At 34.6% G+C, this 15469-nt stretch overlaps 1 protein-coding gene across 4 annotated transcripts in view; it reads right to left on the bottom strand.

The window, feature by feature from the left end:
• Nucleotides 1–15469, bottom strand: part of Erbin (erbb2 interacting protein) — a 100944-nt gene that overhangs the window by 39707 nt on the left and 45768 nt on the right. For all 4 annotated transcript variants that reach the window (XM_028784309.1, XM_028784315.1, XM_028784323.1 and 1 more), the window contains exons 5-13: nt 13906–13984; nt 11971–12060; nt 10583–10639; nt 5460–5523; nt 3414–3488; nt 2688–2832; nt 1299–1371; nt 862–991; nt 440–555 (exon numbers count right to left, since the gene is read on the bottom strand). In XM_028784309.1, coding sequence (XP_028640142.1) covers nt 440–555; nt 862–991; nt 1299–1371; nt 2688–2832; nt 3414–3488; nt 5460–5523; nt 10583–10639; nt 11971–12060; nt 13906–13984 — 829 coding nt within the window. The remainder of the gene's footprint in view (nt 1–439; nt 556–861; nt 992–1298; nt 1372–2687; nt 2833–3413; nt 3489–5459; nt 5524–10582; nt 10640–11970; nt 12061–13905; nt 13985–15469) is intronic.

The raw sequence follows: 15469 nt of genomic DNA, 5'->3' as shown, positions 1-15469 counted from the left end.
GGTCATGGTGTCTCTTCACAGAAATGACACCCTCACTAAGACAGTGTCTCAACCTCAGCAATCACTGTCTCAGTCTAGCAATCTTAGTGGTCGATCTGTTCTGCACTTTGGTTTTTATGGCTCAAGCTGTGTGAGTAAATCTCAGCCCAGAAAAACATAAGCCAAGATTAGATTAAAAAGTTGCTTTGTTCAGCAGCAGTATTAAGATGAATTTGGGACTTTAGGAATTAAAGGTCATATAATAACAAGAGAATAGAAATTGTGTAGTTATGTTGGCTCAAAATGAACCATGACAATCATATGTTAAGTAATATTTCATTCATTCTTTTAAATAAAAAATTTAAATATATGTAAAAAATAAACACTAACTAGTGTAGTATTTCATATGACACTTTAACTTCATTCAATGTATTCTATAAGCAAACTAATGATTACAAACCTATTATCACTTAAATTGATGACTTTTAATTTCTGCATATCACCCATTTCCTCTGGAAGTGTCTCTAGTTTATTAGAATGGAGAAACAGCACAGTTATATTTTTCCAGTTTCCAATCTGAAAGAGAAACAAACTAGAAATCACAAACCTGGGATATAAACGGATAAACAAAGGAATATTAATATACCTGAAAGTTGTGAAAAATGCTCTTTACATTTATAAAAATATTACTATTGTAGTAACTAACTATTCCTTTTAAATTAAAAGAAAAGTGTTTAGGAACATCTTCAAAGTTATATAGCATTTTATTATTCAGATAATGTATAACTTGATTAATAAACTATCAAAAAGAAATAAAACACCAACGTACTTAAGATATTTAAAAAGCAGATAAAAATCTCAAGTAAATGTAAAATCCTATACCTCTGGGGGTAACTGTTGTAAGTAATTGTGGTCTGCAGCAAATGTTCTTATGTTTGTGAGCTGTCCAATTGATGAAGGCAAAGCTTCAATTTCATTGAAACTGCAATCCAGTTCTTCTATTGACCTTAACCTTTAATTATAAATGGAAACACATGGTTTTTAAAATCTGTTCTATACTCAAAATTGAAGAACATATTAACATGAACTTTAACAAACATAATAAAATTTAATAAAGTGCTAAATGTTATCAATAATAAATAAGCCTATTTTTATTATAAAAATAACTAAACTATATGCCAATTATTTATTTGAAATGTTTGTGGCATCTGCTTTAGATGCTCCTTATGTGAACCTGTAAGTATCTGAGATGCGCGATGAGATGCATGCTAAGTTAGCAGTAACATTTCCCAGGGTCTACATGCTCACACACAACTCACCCTCCTATTGAGTCTGGTAGATACATTAATTGGTTTTCATCTATTTTAAGAGTTGTGACATTTTTCAGTGAACCTATTGAGAAAAAATAATAAATCATTTTCAGCTTAGATTAGAAAGCAAGTCCATCAATAGTCAATGTGAAATACTTCAGATTTGATAAGAATTAGAAAACATCAGTAAATCTACCTACAGGAGCTACTACCCCAACATCACTCTTACTCTCTTGCCCAACACTTATTAACTTCACATACCTCACCTTTGTGTGTGTGTGTGTGTGTGTGTGTGTGTGCGCGTGTGTGTTTTGCATGCATGTACTTGTGGAGGGAAGAAAGAGGTAAACCCTGAGTATCCTTCCACAGGAACCGTCTTCCTTGTTTTTTTGAGCCAGGGTTTTGTGCTGGAACCTGGTGCTCATATTAGGTTACACTGTTAGGGTAAAGAGCCCAGGGATATGTCTTCTCAGTGCTGAGAACACCGAAGTGCAGGCATCACTAAGGCTAGCTTTTAACGTTTGTGCATAAATCAAACTCAAGTCCTTATGCTTGCCAGGTAAGCCCTTTACTGATTATCTCTCCAGACCTCACTGCACTGTTTAACTTAACCTGAATAATAACTAGGTGATTACCCACCCCCAAACTAAAATACAAGCAACACAAGAAGACAGACATTTTGTCTCCACTGTTCACTTTGTCTGCATCATTCATATTCTTAAAGACAATGTCATGGCATGGAGAAGAATTAACTCCAATTTCCTGAATTAATAAAGAAACAGCAGTATGATGGATGTTTATCACTAAATAAGAAAATAGTATATGTAAATGTTTCAATTTGAAAATTGAAAGTACTGATTAAATGAGAATAGAATTCTAAGACATATTTTTAGACTTTAAAACAACTGGTACACTTCAACTGAGAAATATTTCAGTTTTTCTATCACATCACTTTGAAGATTTAAGTTTTTAGACTTTTCATCAAAGTGATCTATCTTCCTAATACTTCATCAAATAAACAATTTCAAACTAAATTTAACATAAATTGTAGATCCACTGCAAAATTTTAAAAGTCCTTCTTCATTTTCTTATCTCTCAGTCAATAGTGAAGTAAGTACAGTTTCCAAATAGGGGCTAGGAATCTAAGAAAACTGAGGAGGCTAGCTTCGTTGTAACAATTTACTAAAGTTATAAAAATGGAATTTGCTTAGGATAAATAAAAATAGCAACAGCAGTAGTAAATTGTGCAATGGAGCACATCAGGGAAACTACCAAGTAACATTTATATGTGGTAGTACAGTAAAACATTAACAGTAATACTGAGTTTCTATGTAAGTCTTGAGTAAAAAAAAGTCTTTAATAATTAAAAAAAAAAAACCGTTTGAAAGCAATACAGACCAATAGTCTCAGGCAGCTGCTGAAGGGAATTACTTGATAAGAGAAAGTCCTGGAGGTTTTCACATGTTGAAATTCCTTCTTCGACCATTTCAATACTATTTTTAGAAACATCCAAGTACGTAAGCTGTCTCAAACTACCAATAAACTATAAGTAAAAGACAAAAAATACCATTATTACATCAAATAATTTTTTAAATTTAGGTAATAAGAATATCAAGCTTCAGTTAATAATTAAATGTGAATGTTTTCTAAATGTAACTAGATATGTTTAATAATGAATATATAGATTAGCTTTAGTCAAGCAGTTATGGTTTTCTTGGGGAAATATTCATTACCTCCTATAGAATGGAGACGCTATTATGTCTTCTTTAGATATGAGAGCATGTAATTTCTCAGTTGATAAAACAAAAATCATTTTAGTTTAGTTTAACTATTTCTAGAAAGACTGAAATTGGTACTAATAGAAATGTGGGGTCTTTTTTAGTAGTAAAGGGCATTTTTAAATAAAATTTTTTATGGAAGTTTTTAGATTTTAATCAATAATATGTTCATGGTTTTTTAAAAATTACAATTTGTTTCAACTTGCTTAACAAAAAATTACACAAAAAATTCACTAAATGATTTTTTTCACTAAATGATTAGAAATAACTTTTAAATGTGCAATTCAAATACTGAAAAAGAGAGACAGTAATAAATGAAGAACCACTGAGATTTTCATATACATACCCCTGGAATAAAAGTCAGTCTATTGCCATCCATCCAAAACTCTCTCAATCCACTTAGTTGTTCAAGTACTTCAGGCTGTTTACATAGGAGGGGAAGAAGTCAATTAATCTACATGACTATGTATCTGGCTAAAGAAGCCCCAGAATTTCCCAGGTAATCTTTAGCTAGAACAATAAAAGAAGAGAAGAGAGGGAAGCACTTCCAAGGTGTGTGCTTGCCTATGGAACTATTATCATCAATGGGAAAATCAAAGTTTTCAAAAGTAGATTACTTAACATTTGTTTAATCTCTGAATTACCAAATTGGGTCATATGTTTATATAATTAATAATTAAATAGGACCCATTGTTTAAAACTGTATAATTAAAATATTACTATTTATTATCAAGAGATATAGCCTTTTAGAAAAAGGTCATAAGAGAAAAAGTCAAGCGCTTGTATGTATGCGAGTGCATATGTGCATGCAGGAGGCTAGAAGAGGGATCCAGATCCCCAGAACTACAGTTACAAGTTGTGAGCTGGGAACTAAACAAGTCCTTTGACTGAAAGAGGAACATGACAACAATACTTTATCAGAATATGTAAAGGGAAATGATATACAACACTGAAGAGCTAAACTCACTAACCCCCTTATGTTGCTGTGAACTTGCTCTTGGGCTATTTAAGCTGAAGGTTTGAATGTCTCCTTGAAATTGTTATGTCCCTTAGCCCAAAGACCCACATATCAGTATGCAATGGCAAAGGGTACTATCATATCCAACCAGAACAGCAAGAGTCGTAAGTTAAATATAGTTCTTACTTATTGTTAACAAATATAGGTAAGTCTTTGAGGTACAGTAGTAGGTTTTATGGGCTTGATTTTTGTTTAGCTGCCCTTCCACATGGTGGGACTACTAGTGTACGTCCCCTGGCCTATCCTCCCAATATTAAGGTTGCTTTTTTTCATTCTGAGTGCAACACTAAAACAGATTCTTATAATTCTGAAAGCTAATAGTATTCACAAAAATAAGGACAAAAAAGATAACTTAGGAAGCAAAACATGCAATTTTCATAAATGCAACTTTACAAATATAGGGAAATCAATAAGAAATCATCTTCAATTAGAATATGAAAAAGTAGGCTGGACCAGTGGGTAAGTAGTAAAAGTGGTTAAGAGAACTACTGTTCTTTCAGAGGACCTGAGTTTGATTTCCAGAACATGCTGGCTCGCAAATATCTTTAACTCTAGTCCCAGGGGACCCAGCATTCTCTTCTAGCTTCTTCAGGCACCAAGCATACAAATGGTGTACAGACAGACACACACAAAGGCAAAACACCCATACATATAAAATTAAAAATTAAAATACATTATGCAAAAATACTTTAGAAAAAGCATAAGGTATTCCAAATACCACAGTACTTTACTGACTATAATTGAAATGCACAAAACCCACAAGAGAGATTCTTGTTCTCAACACTATTATTTGAAAGCTGCCATAATTTTGAACTAAATTGTAAATACAAATTTTAAATATGATTTTTCACAATTATTGAATACCTCTTTTTTTGTTAAGGTATCTGGCTTATTTTCTGAGCTATTTTTAAAAACTCAAGTACAAAAACTGCATACTTAAACCATTCCTTACAGACTCAGCAATATAGATCACTTTGAATACAGAAACTCAACTGATAGATCTCAATGCAAACTCAAAAATAATAGGTTTCCCCCTCAATAATCTTCCTTAAGTAAAAGTTAAGTAAAACTTGGAGCTATGTCACATAAGCTACATTTCATGGTTCCCCTACCCACTTGTAAGCTGTCAGATTTTCTACTTACACTAAAATATTTTTGTTATCTCTTCCACAGACTTCTCATCAATTTCCTATTTTGTCTAACCATTTGTCAGATTATCCTTTGGTTAGGTTTTTTTCTGGACTGGAGAGTTCAGGTTAAGAATTTTAAAAAGCCGTGCAGTTTCACCTAATTTTTAACAAAAATGCTTCCACTTCCACATTGTATTCCTGATCAAATGCCGGATTCATAGCCTGTGAAACACAGAGGACTTACCACTTCTGTGAATTCATTACTTCCCAAATCCAGTCTTTCCAGCTGGGTCAGTCTATTCATGGTTCTATTGACAAAGAAACAAAAAATTAACCACACAAAAATATCAATTACACAGAAACTTCCAAATCTCATGGGTTAAAACATATCCATATAATGTAGAAACCTTTCAGAGGTTTTTTTTCCTTTTCTTTTTTTTTTTTTTAAAGAATACAAGTAGAAAAATTAAAGCAACAGGGGTTGTAGAGAAGGTGCAGTCCTTACAAGTACTTGTTCTTCCCCCAGAGGACTTGCAGTTAAATCCTTAGCACCCACATGGTAGTTCACCACCATTCACAACTGTAGTTCCAGGGGATCCAAGGCCCTCTTCTGAGCTCCACAAGCATAAAAAATACATATGGTACACAGACATACATGCAGGCACAAACACTCACACATGAAATGGGTACATCTAATAAGAAAAAATTTTAAGTTAAAGCAATAATATATCATGTTCAACATTCCCCCAAGATGTCAATACTTCTTTGTAAAAAAATAAAATTAAAACAACATCAGGGGAGTTGGTTTAACAACTCTACAGTCAGTTCCCAGCACCTCCAAGGTGACTCACAACTGTACTTAACTCCAGTTTCAAGGAATCTGCTGCCATTTTCTGACCTCTGTAAGTACTAGGCACATTCAGGTAAAACCTTCATATACATTAAATAAAATAAATAAATCTAAAAACAAATTAAAAATAAATTAGAAAAATGCAGATTCTGAAATGAAGGAAATTATGCCATAATTTTATTTCTTCTACTGAGGCACTATCACCTTCCAGATAAGAAAGCTCTTGTTTCTTACACACCAAGACTTTGCAGTATAAGATAAAATATTATGACAAGTTCATTGAGCTTCCATTAGTATTACACATTCAAATATTATTGTATTGGAAATAAAACCTTAAAAAACAAAGGGACCTTAAAATTTTAAGAAATATGTAAGAGTGAACAGTAAAACTGTGATAATACATTTTCCAGCTTTCAAGAAAAGAATGTAACGACACACATAGCAAATGTAATGGAATTATGTCATAAGGCCCAAACTGAATAAAAGCACTTTTCTCCAATCTGTATATTTTAAACATGACATTCAATCACAACCCCTTTAATTCATTTCACAACTTGATAAAAGTGACTTTTGCATAACAGTGACTTGTTAGAGATTACATAAGAGTGCCTAACCTCTGGAACTATAGGTTCTATTTCCCTTACTCATGTCTATTTTTGTCTAGGAAGCCTAGTAGTTCTAATTTCCTTCCTAAAATACTAAAAGAATATCTAGGGTCTTTATCAAATGTATAGTCACATGCTGTGTTATCAAGTTGATATCTTCAAACTATTATAAAGCTAGATGGGGATGTGAGAAATGTGAAGCAGGTTGTGAAGAGAAATAATTTAAAGAGCACAGACACACATTCTTGTTTTGACACTGTCAAGCTGACAAGATGGCAGAAATTTACTTGTAGCAATTGAATACATAATAAATAGTTGGGCAGTTTGAAGAAATGTAACCTACTACTTTTGGTCCAGGGTACAAAATGAAAAGCAAAGTACTGGAAAAGCTCAGTCACAGAGAGTGTCCTGGAAACAGTTTAAAGCAAATTTTAAAATGAGAGTAATATAGGTAGGTGACAAAAAGAGCAAATCCATTACAAGTACTCAACATTTAACTCTGTTGATCTGAGCAACTTTGGTTCTATTTGTATACTTCAGAAACTTCAGGGGGGAAAACGGCATACTAGAATATGAACATGTTGCCTAATTCAAGGCGAAATTAGACTGTTCCTCAAAACATATCAGTGCCCTTCAGAATCCTTCAGGCAGTATTAAGTTTCATTTAACTGTATATATTAAGCAAGTTTTCCCACTGTTTTAATCACACACAAAAATCTAGAGTCTGCAAGATGGCACAGTTGATAAAGCTGCTTGCTGCTAAGTCTAACAGTCTGAGTTCTATTCCCAGGAGAGAACTGACTCCCTCTCATTTTATTCATATATGCATATGTGCATGCATGCTTGCTTTCTAAAATTTAAATCTGATCACACAATCTAAATGTACATATATAGCTAATATTTAAAAACATGGTCTCTGTATTTCTACCTTATAAGTCTACAAAGATTTTAATTATGCAGTTTTTTTAAAGAAGGAAAAATATATTTATAAATTCATTTCTATAACTGTCTCAGAGGAGTTAAAATTCACTGCATTGCCTATGGTATCAGAAAGTCTATAGGCTACAGCTTGCATCTTCTACGTCCCTATGGGACACATGTTGTAACTTGGTCCCTAGCCTGTAGTATACTCAGAAGTGGTGGAACCTGCAGAAAAGGGGTCCAGTGTTAGAAAGTTAGACCAGGGGAAGGTAAAGAAGGGGCCATAGAAACTTGACCACTTGACTCCTGCTTTTCTCTTTCCTTCCAACATGTCACACAGTAATCACTATTTTCTACCTCACTAGAGTGTGCTGTTCTCTACAAGGCCAAGGGCCAGGGATCAGCCAATTGAAAGAAACATACAACATTATGAGCTACAATAAACCTTTCCTCAAAGTCTGTATCAGAGCAACAAGATGTCAGCAGGGAGACACTCACCACTACATGTGACCCTCTAGATTGATTCCCAGAGCCCACATGGTGAAAGGAGAGAACAGACTCTGGTAAGTCATCTTCTGACTTTAACAAACAATCATGTCATGAGCAAACATACATACATACATACATACATACATACATACATACATACGCATGCAGACACACATGCACAAGCACACACACACACACAGAGACAGAGAGACAGAGAGCAATAAATGGAAACTGCACTTCTGCTTTCTATCCAAGTTTTGGGGTTGAAAGTGTTTGTATTAGTTGTGTTTCTCATTACTATAATAAAATACTTGAATAAAGTAAAAAAACAAACAAACAAACAAACAAACAAACCTTTTTACCAGGCATTTTGTCACAGTGAATGAAAGCTACCTTTCTGTCATTAGCTATTACAATAAATAATTTTTTTTTAGCTATTTCTTATCTCATACTCAGGAAAGCTTTGAACTAATATACCTCATAAAATCATAATATAATCTTCTTCCTTCCTTCCTTCCTTCCTCCCTCCCTCCCTCCCTCCCTCCCTCCCTCCCTCCCTCCCTCCCTTTCTTTCTTTTATGTATGTGAGTACACTATCACTGTCTTCAGACACACCAGAAGAGGGCATTGGATCTCCATTAACAGGTAGTTGTGAGCCACCACGAGGTTGCTGGGAACTGAACTCAGGACCTCTGGAAGAGCAGTTAGTGCTCTTAATCACTGAGCCATCTCCAGCCCATAATATAATTTTCTAATTTATATTTATCAGCACGACTACAAACTTCATTCATATAATAAAGCAAACCACTAGGGTTAACAAAGTCACTTGTAACTAAAATATGGTCTCTGTTCTCAACGACATATAATCATGTAGGAGACATACATACATGATACATACATGTTAATTAGAGAAGAGTATAACAGAAAAATGATATATTAAAATTATTTAATATCTGTTATAAAGTAAGAGCAGCCAGAAAAAGCTTAACAACTATGGATATGTTCTCCTAAAATTTTATTTGTAAATGTGTATGGTAAATCACTAAACTTTATAGTGATGCATTTAAAATTCTATTGGTAAGTAAATGGCCAAAGACTACAGTCTATTTTGAATTAGAAGTTCTGTCTTTTAAATGCTTTAATATTACTATTTCTTTTTTCCCCCAATTTATTCATTTATTTATTTATTTACACTCCAGATTTCATCCTCCCCCAAACCCCCATCCATCTCCAACTGTTCCACATCTTCCAAACCCCCCCCCCCCCGTCTCCATGAAGCTGTCCCTACCCTCACCCCCACTCCCTAAGCCCCCACCCCACCAGACCTCTAAACTCCCTGGGGCCTCCAATCTCTTGAAGGTTAGGTGCATCATTTCTGATTGAACATAGACCCAGCAGTCCTGTGCTGTATATGTGTTGGGGGCCTCATATTAGCTGGTGTATGCTGCCTTTTTGGTAGTTCAGTGTTTGAGAGATCTTCGGAGTCCAGATTAGTTGAGACTCCTGGTCCTCCTACAGGGTTGTCATCCTCCTCAACTTCTTTCAGACTTTCCTTAATTTAACCACAGGAGTCAGCAGCTTCTGTCCATTGGTTGGGTGCAAATATCTGCATCTGACTCTTTCAGATGCTTGTTGGGTCTTCTGGAGAGCAGTCATAATAGGTCCCTTTTTTAGAGCAGAGCACTCCATAGTCTCAGTAATGTCAGGCCTTGGGACCTCCCCTTGAACTGGTTACCACCTTGGGCCTGTCGCTGGACTTTCTCTTCTTGATGTTAGCTTATATCAGAGAACCAATCACTCATTTCTAGTTTTACAAGACTATAAAGCCATACAAAAAGTTCTGTGGTGTGATGTTTTGAATAGGTTTGGTCCCCAGACTCGTGTGTTTGAATGCTTGGCCTACGCTGGTGGCACTATGAGGAGGTGTGGCCTTGTTGGAGGAAGTGTATCACTGTGGGGTTGGGCTCTGAGGTCTCTTATGCTCTGCAAGTGTGGAACAAGAGCCTCCTCGTGGCTGCCTTCGGATCAAAATGTAGAATTATCAGTTCCTCCAGCATCATATCTGCCTGGACACTCCCATACTTCCCACCATGAGGATAATGGACTGAACCTCAGAAACTGTAAGCCAGCCCCAGTTAATGTTTTATGTGTAAGAGTTGCCTTGGCATGGTGTCTCTTCACAGCAACAGAACCCTAAAAAGGCATGTAGTTACAAAACTTCACATGAACATTTCATGAATCACTCTGAATCTGTCTGAGACTTATGTTCTTAATATAAGATTTTCTGTGTCACATATAAGACTGTGGTTCACGGAGGTATGAAATCAGTGTTATGGTACCATACTTAACACCAAAAGGCCTATGCATTTTTATTTTTAATAGAAATAACTATATAAAAACATGTCTCCCAAAATAACATTCTTGCATTTTAAATAAAACTACAACAGGGTCTAAGAATGAAAAACTCTAAACTGGATTTGAAACAGCAACATACTGACTTACTTAGGCAACATTTTCAACTGGTTTTCTCTAAGTTCTAGTATCTGGAGTTTAGTTAATCTGTAAAATAAAGAACACATCAAGACAAAAGAATCAAATACAAGGAACTGCATTAACAAGCGCCACATTTTAAAGTGAACTAGCAGCATCAACTGTGTAATGAATACATATAAAGGAAAGTTGAATGAGAAAGAGAGGTAAAGAAGAATTTGAATAGAGCTAGACACCCTTTAATCCCAGCACTCTGGAGGCACAAACAGGTGGATGGATCTGTGAGTTCAAAGCCAGGCTGATTTACATAGAAAGTCCCACACCAGCAGAGGTTACATAGTAAGATCTTGATCAAAACAAAACAAAACCAACCAAACAACAACAAATAACACTGTGTTCCTCAAAATTAAAGTGAGAGAAAAAAAAACTGGGCACACACACACACAAAAAAAAAAAACTTTTTCCCCCCTAGACAAGGTTTCTCTGTGTAACAGCACTGGGTGTCCTGGAACTTGATTTGTAGATCAGGCTGGCCTCAAACTCATGGAGATCCACCTGCCTCTGCCTGTGAAGTGATCGGATTAAAGGTGTGCACCACCACAACTGTTGAGCACAATTTTAAAAACATTTTAAAAATTATTGTATGTGCATTATGTGTATGTGTGGGTATCCATGTGCCACAGCACAAATGTAGAGATCAAAGGACACCATTACGCAGTCCATTCTTTCTTTCTACCTTTTTCAGGTTTCAAGGGTTCAGTTCACGATGAAAGGCTTTTACTGGCAGAGCCTCTCCACTGGCCCCAGGCACACCACTTTAATACATTTTCAACGGGACAGAGTGTTTATTCCTAATTTTCAATTCTAGAAAAAAAACTGTATGTCTTTTACTAAAAAATACCTACAAAACTGCTTACTACTCTAGTATTATAGGATAATAATGTAAATGTCTAAAAAGAAATAAATTAAGGGAACACTAAGGATCACAAAGATAAATTACCCTGACACTTGAGGGTGGGGACAGAGAGATCAAAGAGACCTCAGAGAGAGGACCCCTTTCTTAAGATCTTTAATTCTCAAAAGGAAGACAGCTAATTGTTAAGTCACTTCAGAATTTTGTAAATGCTAACACAGCACTGAGTGTCTCAAAGACAGATGCACTGCTCACATTGAAATATCTGATCTTGCCAGCTTAAAAAGTATTTTCTTCAACTGGCATTTACTGTTTACTTGGAGTTGCAAATCCGAGTAGAAATAATTCAAAGGAACTAAAGAACTGATATGCTTGGAAAAATTACAAAAGAAATTCCTATGGACTGTAATTAGTAAGTGTTACTATTTTAAAGTTGTGTGAATATTACAGAAGCTAACAATATAAATGTCTTTAATCTATAATTTACCTGCCAAAATTAGCTGGTAAGAATTCAAGGAAAGCATCATTCAGATATAACTGGGTTAGGTTTAGCAGCTGAGAAAACCCATCAGGGAGCCTATATAAAATACAAAAGAAAATTAAATTAAGTACATGTTTAAGATGTCAGTCAGTCTCTTGCCAAAAATCTGAGTTTGTATAAAAATATAGCTTCTCAACAAATAACAGTTATGTTTTACTATTAGTTATCTTTAAATAAGCTGTCTTTTTCTAACAACTTATTTGTTGTAAAAATGGTAACAGCCTGTCTTTGTAAAAAGGAAGATAAAATGTCTTAGTATCATAAATCTGTACAAAATATTACATTTAAAATGAGCCACAACCACAAAATTATATGTAAGACATAACAATGAAAGCACAAGTACCTTTTAATATATCTCATCCAACATAAATTAAAAGGATTATATAAGGAATTTCTAAACACTTAATAATGTAATAAGACGAATGGTTCTTTGTTATGAAAACTGGTCCTGTAGGATGTCAAACTATAAACTTAGATTATACAAACTTAATATACCAGTAGCATCAGTACACACCACCACCACCACCACCACCACCACCACCACCACATCACACCACATACACAAACTCACATGCTCACTGTGAAAAGCAAAATCTCCAAAAAATCTTAAATGTACCCAAGGATTAAATAGCCAACAGTTAAAAATCACTGGGTTTATATTGTTTTTCAGTTTCAATGTTTGGGTCTATAAATAATTAAGGTTGTAGAGCTTCATAGTGAGCAAAGGAGAAACTGAACAAGTAAATGACAGATTAAGGACAGGTAAGAAACTGTTCTTATTTTAAACTTCTATTCACATGTGCTCATAAAACAAGTTACAGATGTCAAACTTGATGCTAGGAAAAAAAATCCAAATGAGTATCTATTTCATCTTTAGAAATTTGTCCTGGATTGTAACAGGCATACAATTCCCATGCAGTAAGATATGTCAGACTTTGACTTGTTTATTTTTCCTTTACCTCACAACATTCCACCATCTTCAAAACCAAGCAAACCAACCACAGTAAAGTTTTGGTACCACTTCTCATTGAGTAGATATTCTGGATATTCTTTCAACACGGCTGTACTAAGCTGTGCTTCATTCTATTTACTGCTAGCATTAACATTCAATTTTGTAACATTTAACAGCTTTTGGGCAAGAAAATCTTTGTTTACAGACCTTACTATTATAAAAGAACACATACCCTCAGGAATATGTTATAACCAATTATCTACCCTTTTCTTCAGTTTTCTTTCTTAGTTTGTTTTGAAAATGCCCCCATCTGATGGTATGTTCAAATTTTACTCTCACTTTTTACTCTGAGATCTAGAGCACTCATATTCTCTCTTTAGATCTCAAATTTGTATCTGAGGTATATGAGTCAGAAAGAAAGTATCTAAAACGGAAGATCTGTGGGGTTGGAGAGATGGCTTGGGGTATAAGAGTACTGGCTACTCTTCCAGAGAATCCAGGTTTGATTTCCAGAACCCACAGGTGGCTCACAAGTGTCTATTGCTTCAGTTCCAGGGATGCACAGCCATCTTCTAGCCTCTTCTGATACCATGCACAAACATGGTACAGAAACATAGAGGCAAGCAATACCCATCCTTTTTTCATGCACCTACACATACACACACACACACACACACACACAGTGTGTGTAAGAGTACACACACGTGGTACACAGACATACATGCAGACCTAACACTCATTCATATACATTCACCCACATATACATACACACACAAAACAAACAAACCTGAATCTCTGTATAACTTTAAGACCGATCTAATTTTTTCTTAAAGTAGCTAAAGAAATATTCTATGTTCTACTACAAAATTGTTATTTCTCTATAATTGTTATAGTAAAACGGTAGCTTATAATTCAGCTAAAAGACTTACTTAGAAATAGGGTTTACACTGGCCTCCACAATTGTCAAAACTTTACAATTTTTAATATTTTCTGGAAATTCTTGTATTCCTAGAAAACAATGAGATTAACAGAATATATTAGAGATACATCAGTCTTGAAAAAGAGGTGTATTACAAAGTCTTCTGGAAGACTAATAATAATAATAATACTCTTCTGGAAGAATAATAATAGTCATTGTTCAGAAACTAATTATCAACTAAGGAAGAACTCAGGAAACTGACACACCAATGGGAATCAAGCCACTTCCACAACAATCTATCTCCCTTTTAACTTCCTTTAATTTGCCTCTTTATAACTGCTAACTACTTTAATTAGTTTTCCTTACCTTTCTTAGCACTTCTGGAAATTATTACCTTTTTAAATGAACTGATGAATGATAAAAACACAAAATGCAGAACATTTAACATTCTGGTTTTTGCCTTAGGTAAAAAAAAAAAAAAATTGCTTTTATTTATTTATTTTTCCTGCATGTTCTTCAGACCAAGTAAGGTAAAGAATTTCTTTTTAATTCCCAATCTGCCATACATCTGGGTATTTGAAATAGACCTTTGAATTATTATCAAATTTTGATAAATGATTCTAAGTACATAATCATTTCCTTAGCTTATCACACTAAAAATATAGGAACATACAATCTGTGAACTGGAAGACCACAGGCTAATGTAAGTACTAGGATCACTCTACTCTGAATGAACACTAATTAGGAAACTTTAGAAAAGCATCCCCCAAATGAATTTTATATAGTTTCAATCACTAACACAATATCATTATCCAATATGGTTGTCACTATAGGGTTATTTAAGATCATATCAATTTCATTATAAAAAGATTTTACGTTTAAAAAAACATGCTGTAACACTAAGCACAGAGTTCCACATGACGAATGATGCAAAATCTACATCTAGCAAATTACTTTGGTCAAAACTCACTAATAAAGTGGGTGTGGCAGAATGTATACTTAATATATATAAGGTCCTGGGTTTAATCCCCAGCAGCATTAAAGAAGAAAAATCACCTACAGATGCTAAAATTAGTAGATTAAAAAGTATAATAGTAATATCGTCAGAGAGATTCCTCCTACAAGCTACTTCTGGAAGAACAAAGAGTAACTGAATCTGATGAGTGTCACCTAAATGAAATGCTGTAGGACAACGGTTCTCAGGCTTCCTAATGCTGCCACCCTCACAGCACAGTTCCTCATGTTGTGGTGACCACATTCATAAAGTTATTTCATTACTACTTCACAGCTGTAAACTTGCTACTATAACAAACTGCAACACAACTATCTGATATGCAGGCTATCTGATACGCAACACCTATGGGATTGCAAGCCACAGGTTGAAAAGTGCTGCTTTAGAATTACATAGGACAAAAGTATACAACCTGAATTTAAATGATGGGAGCATCAAATAAACTCGTATTAAAAGAACTGTTAAAGAAATGGCCAGGATGGTAAAAGTTCATTATCAAGAAGAGGAAGACTGAGAAATTAGGTGGAGAAATCTGTCTTAGGAGATCTAACTAAATATAGCA

This window comes from Grammomys surdaster, unplaced genomic scaffold, assembly GCF_004785775.1.
Source record: "Grammomys surdaster isolate TR1022 unplaced genomic scaffold, NIH_TR_1.0 99, whole genome shotgun sequence".
NCBI classification, from domain to species: domain Eukaryota; kingdom Metazoa; phylum Chordata; class Mammalia; order Rodentia; family Muridae; genus Grammomys; species Grammomys surdaster.
The sequence above is the reverse complement of the archived record's forward strand: the minus strand, read 5'-3'. Positions and strand labels throughout refer to the sequence as shown.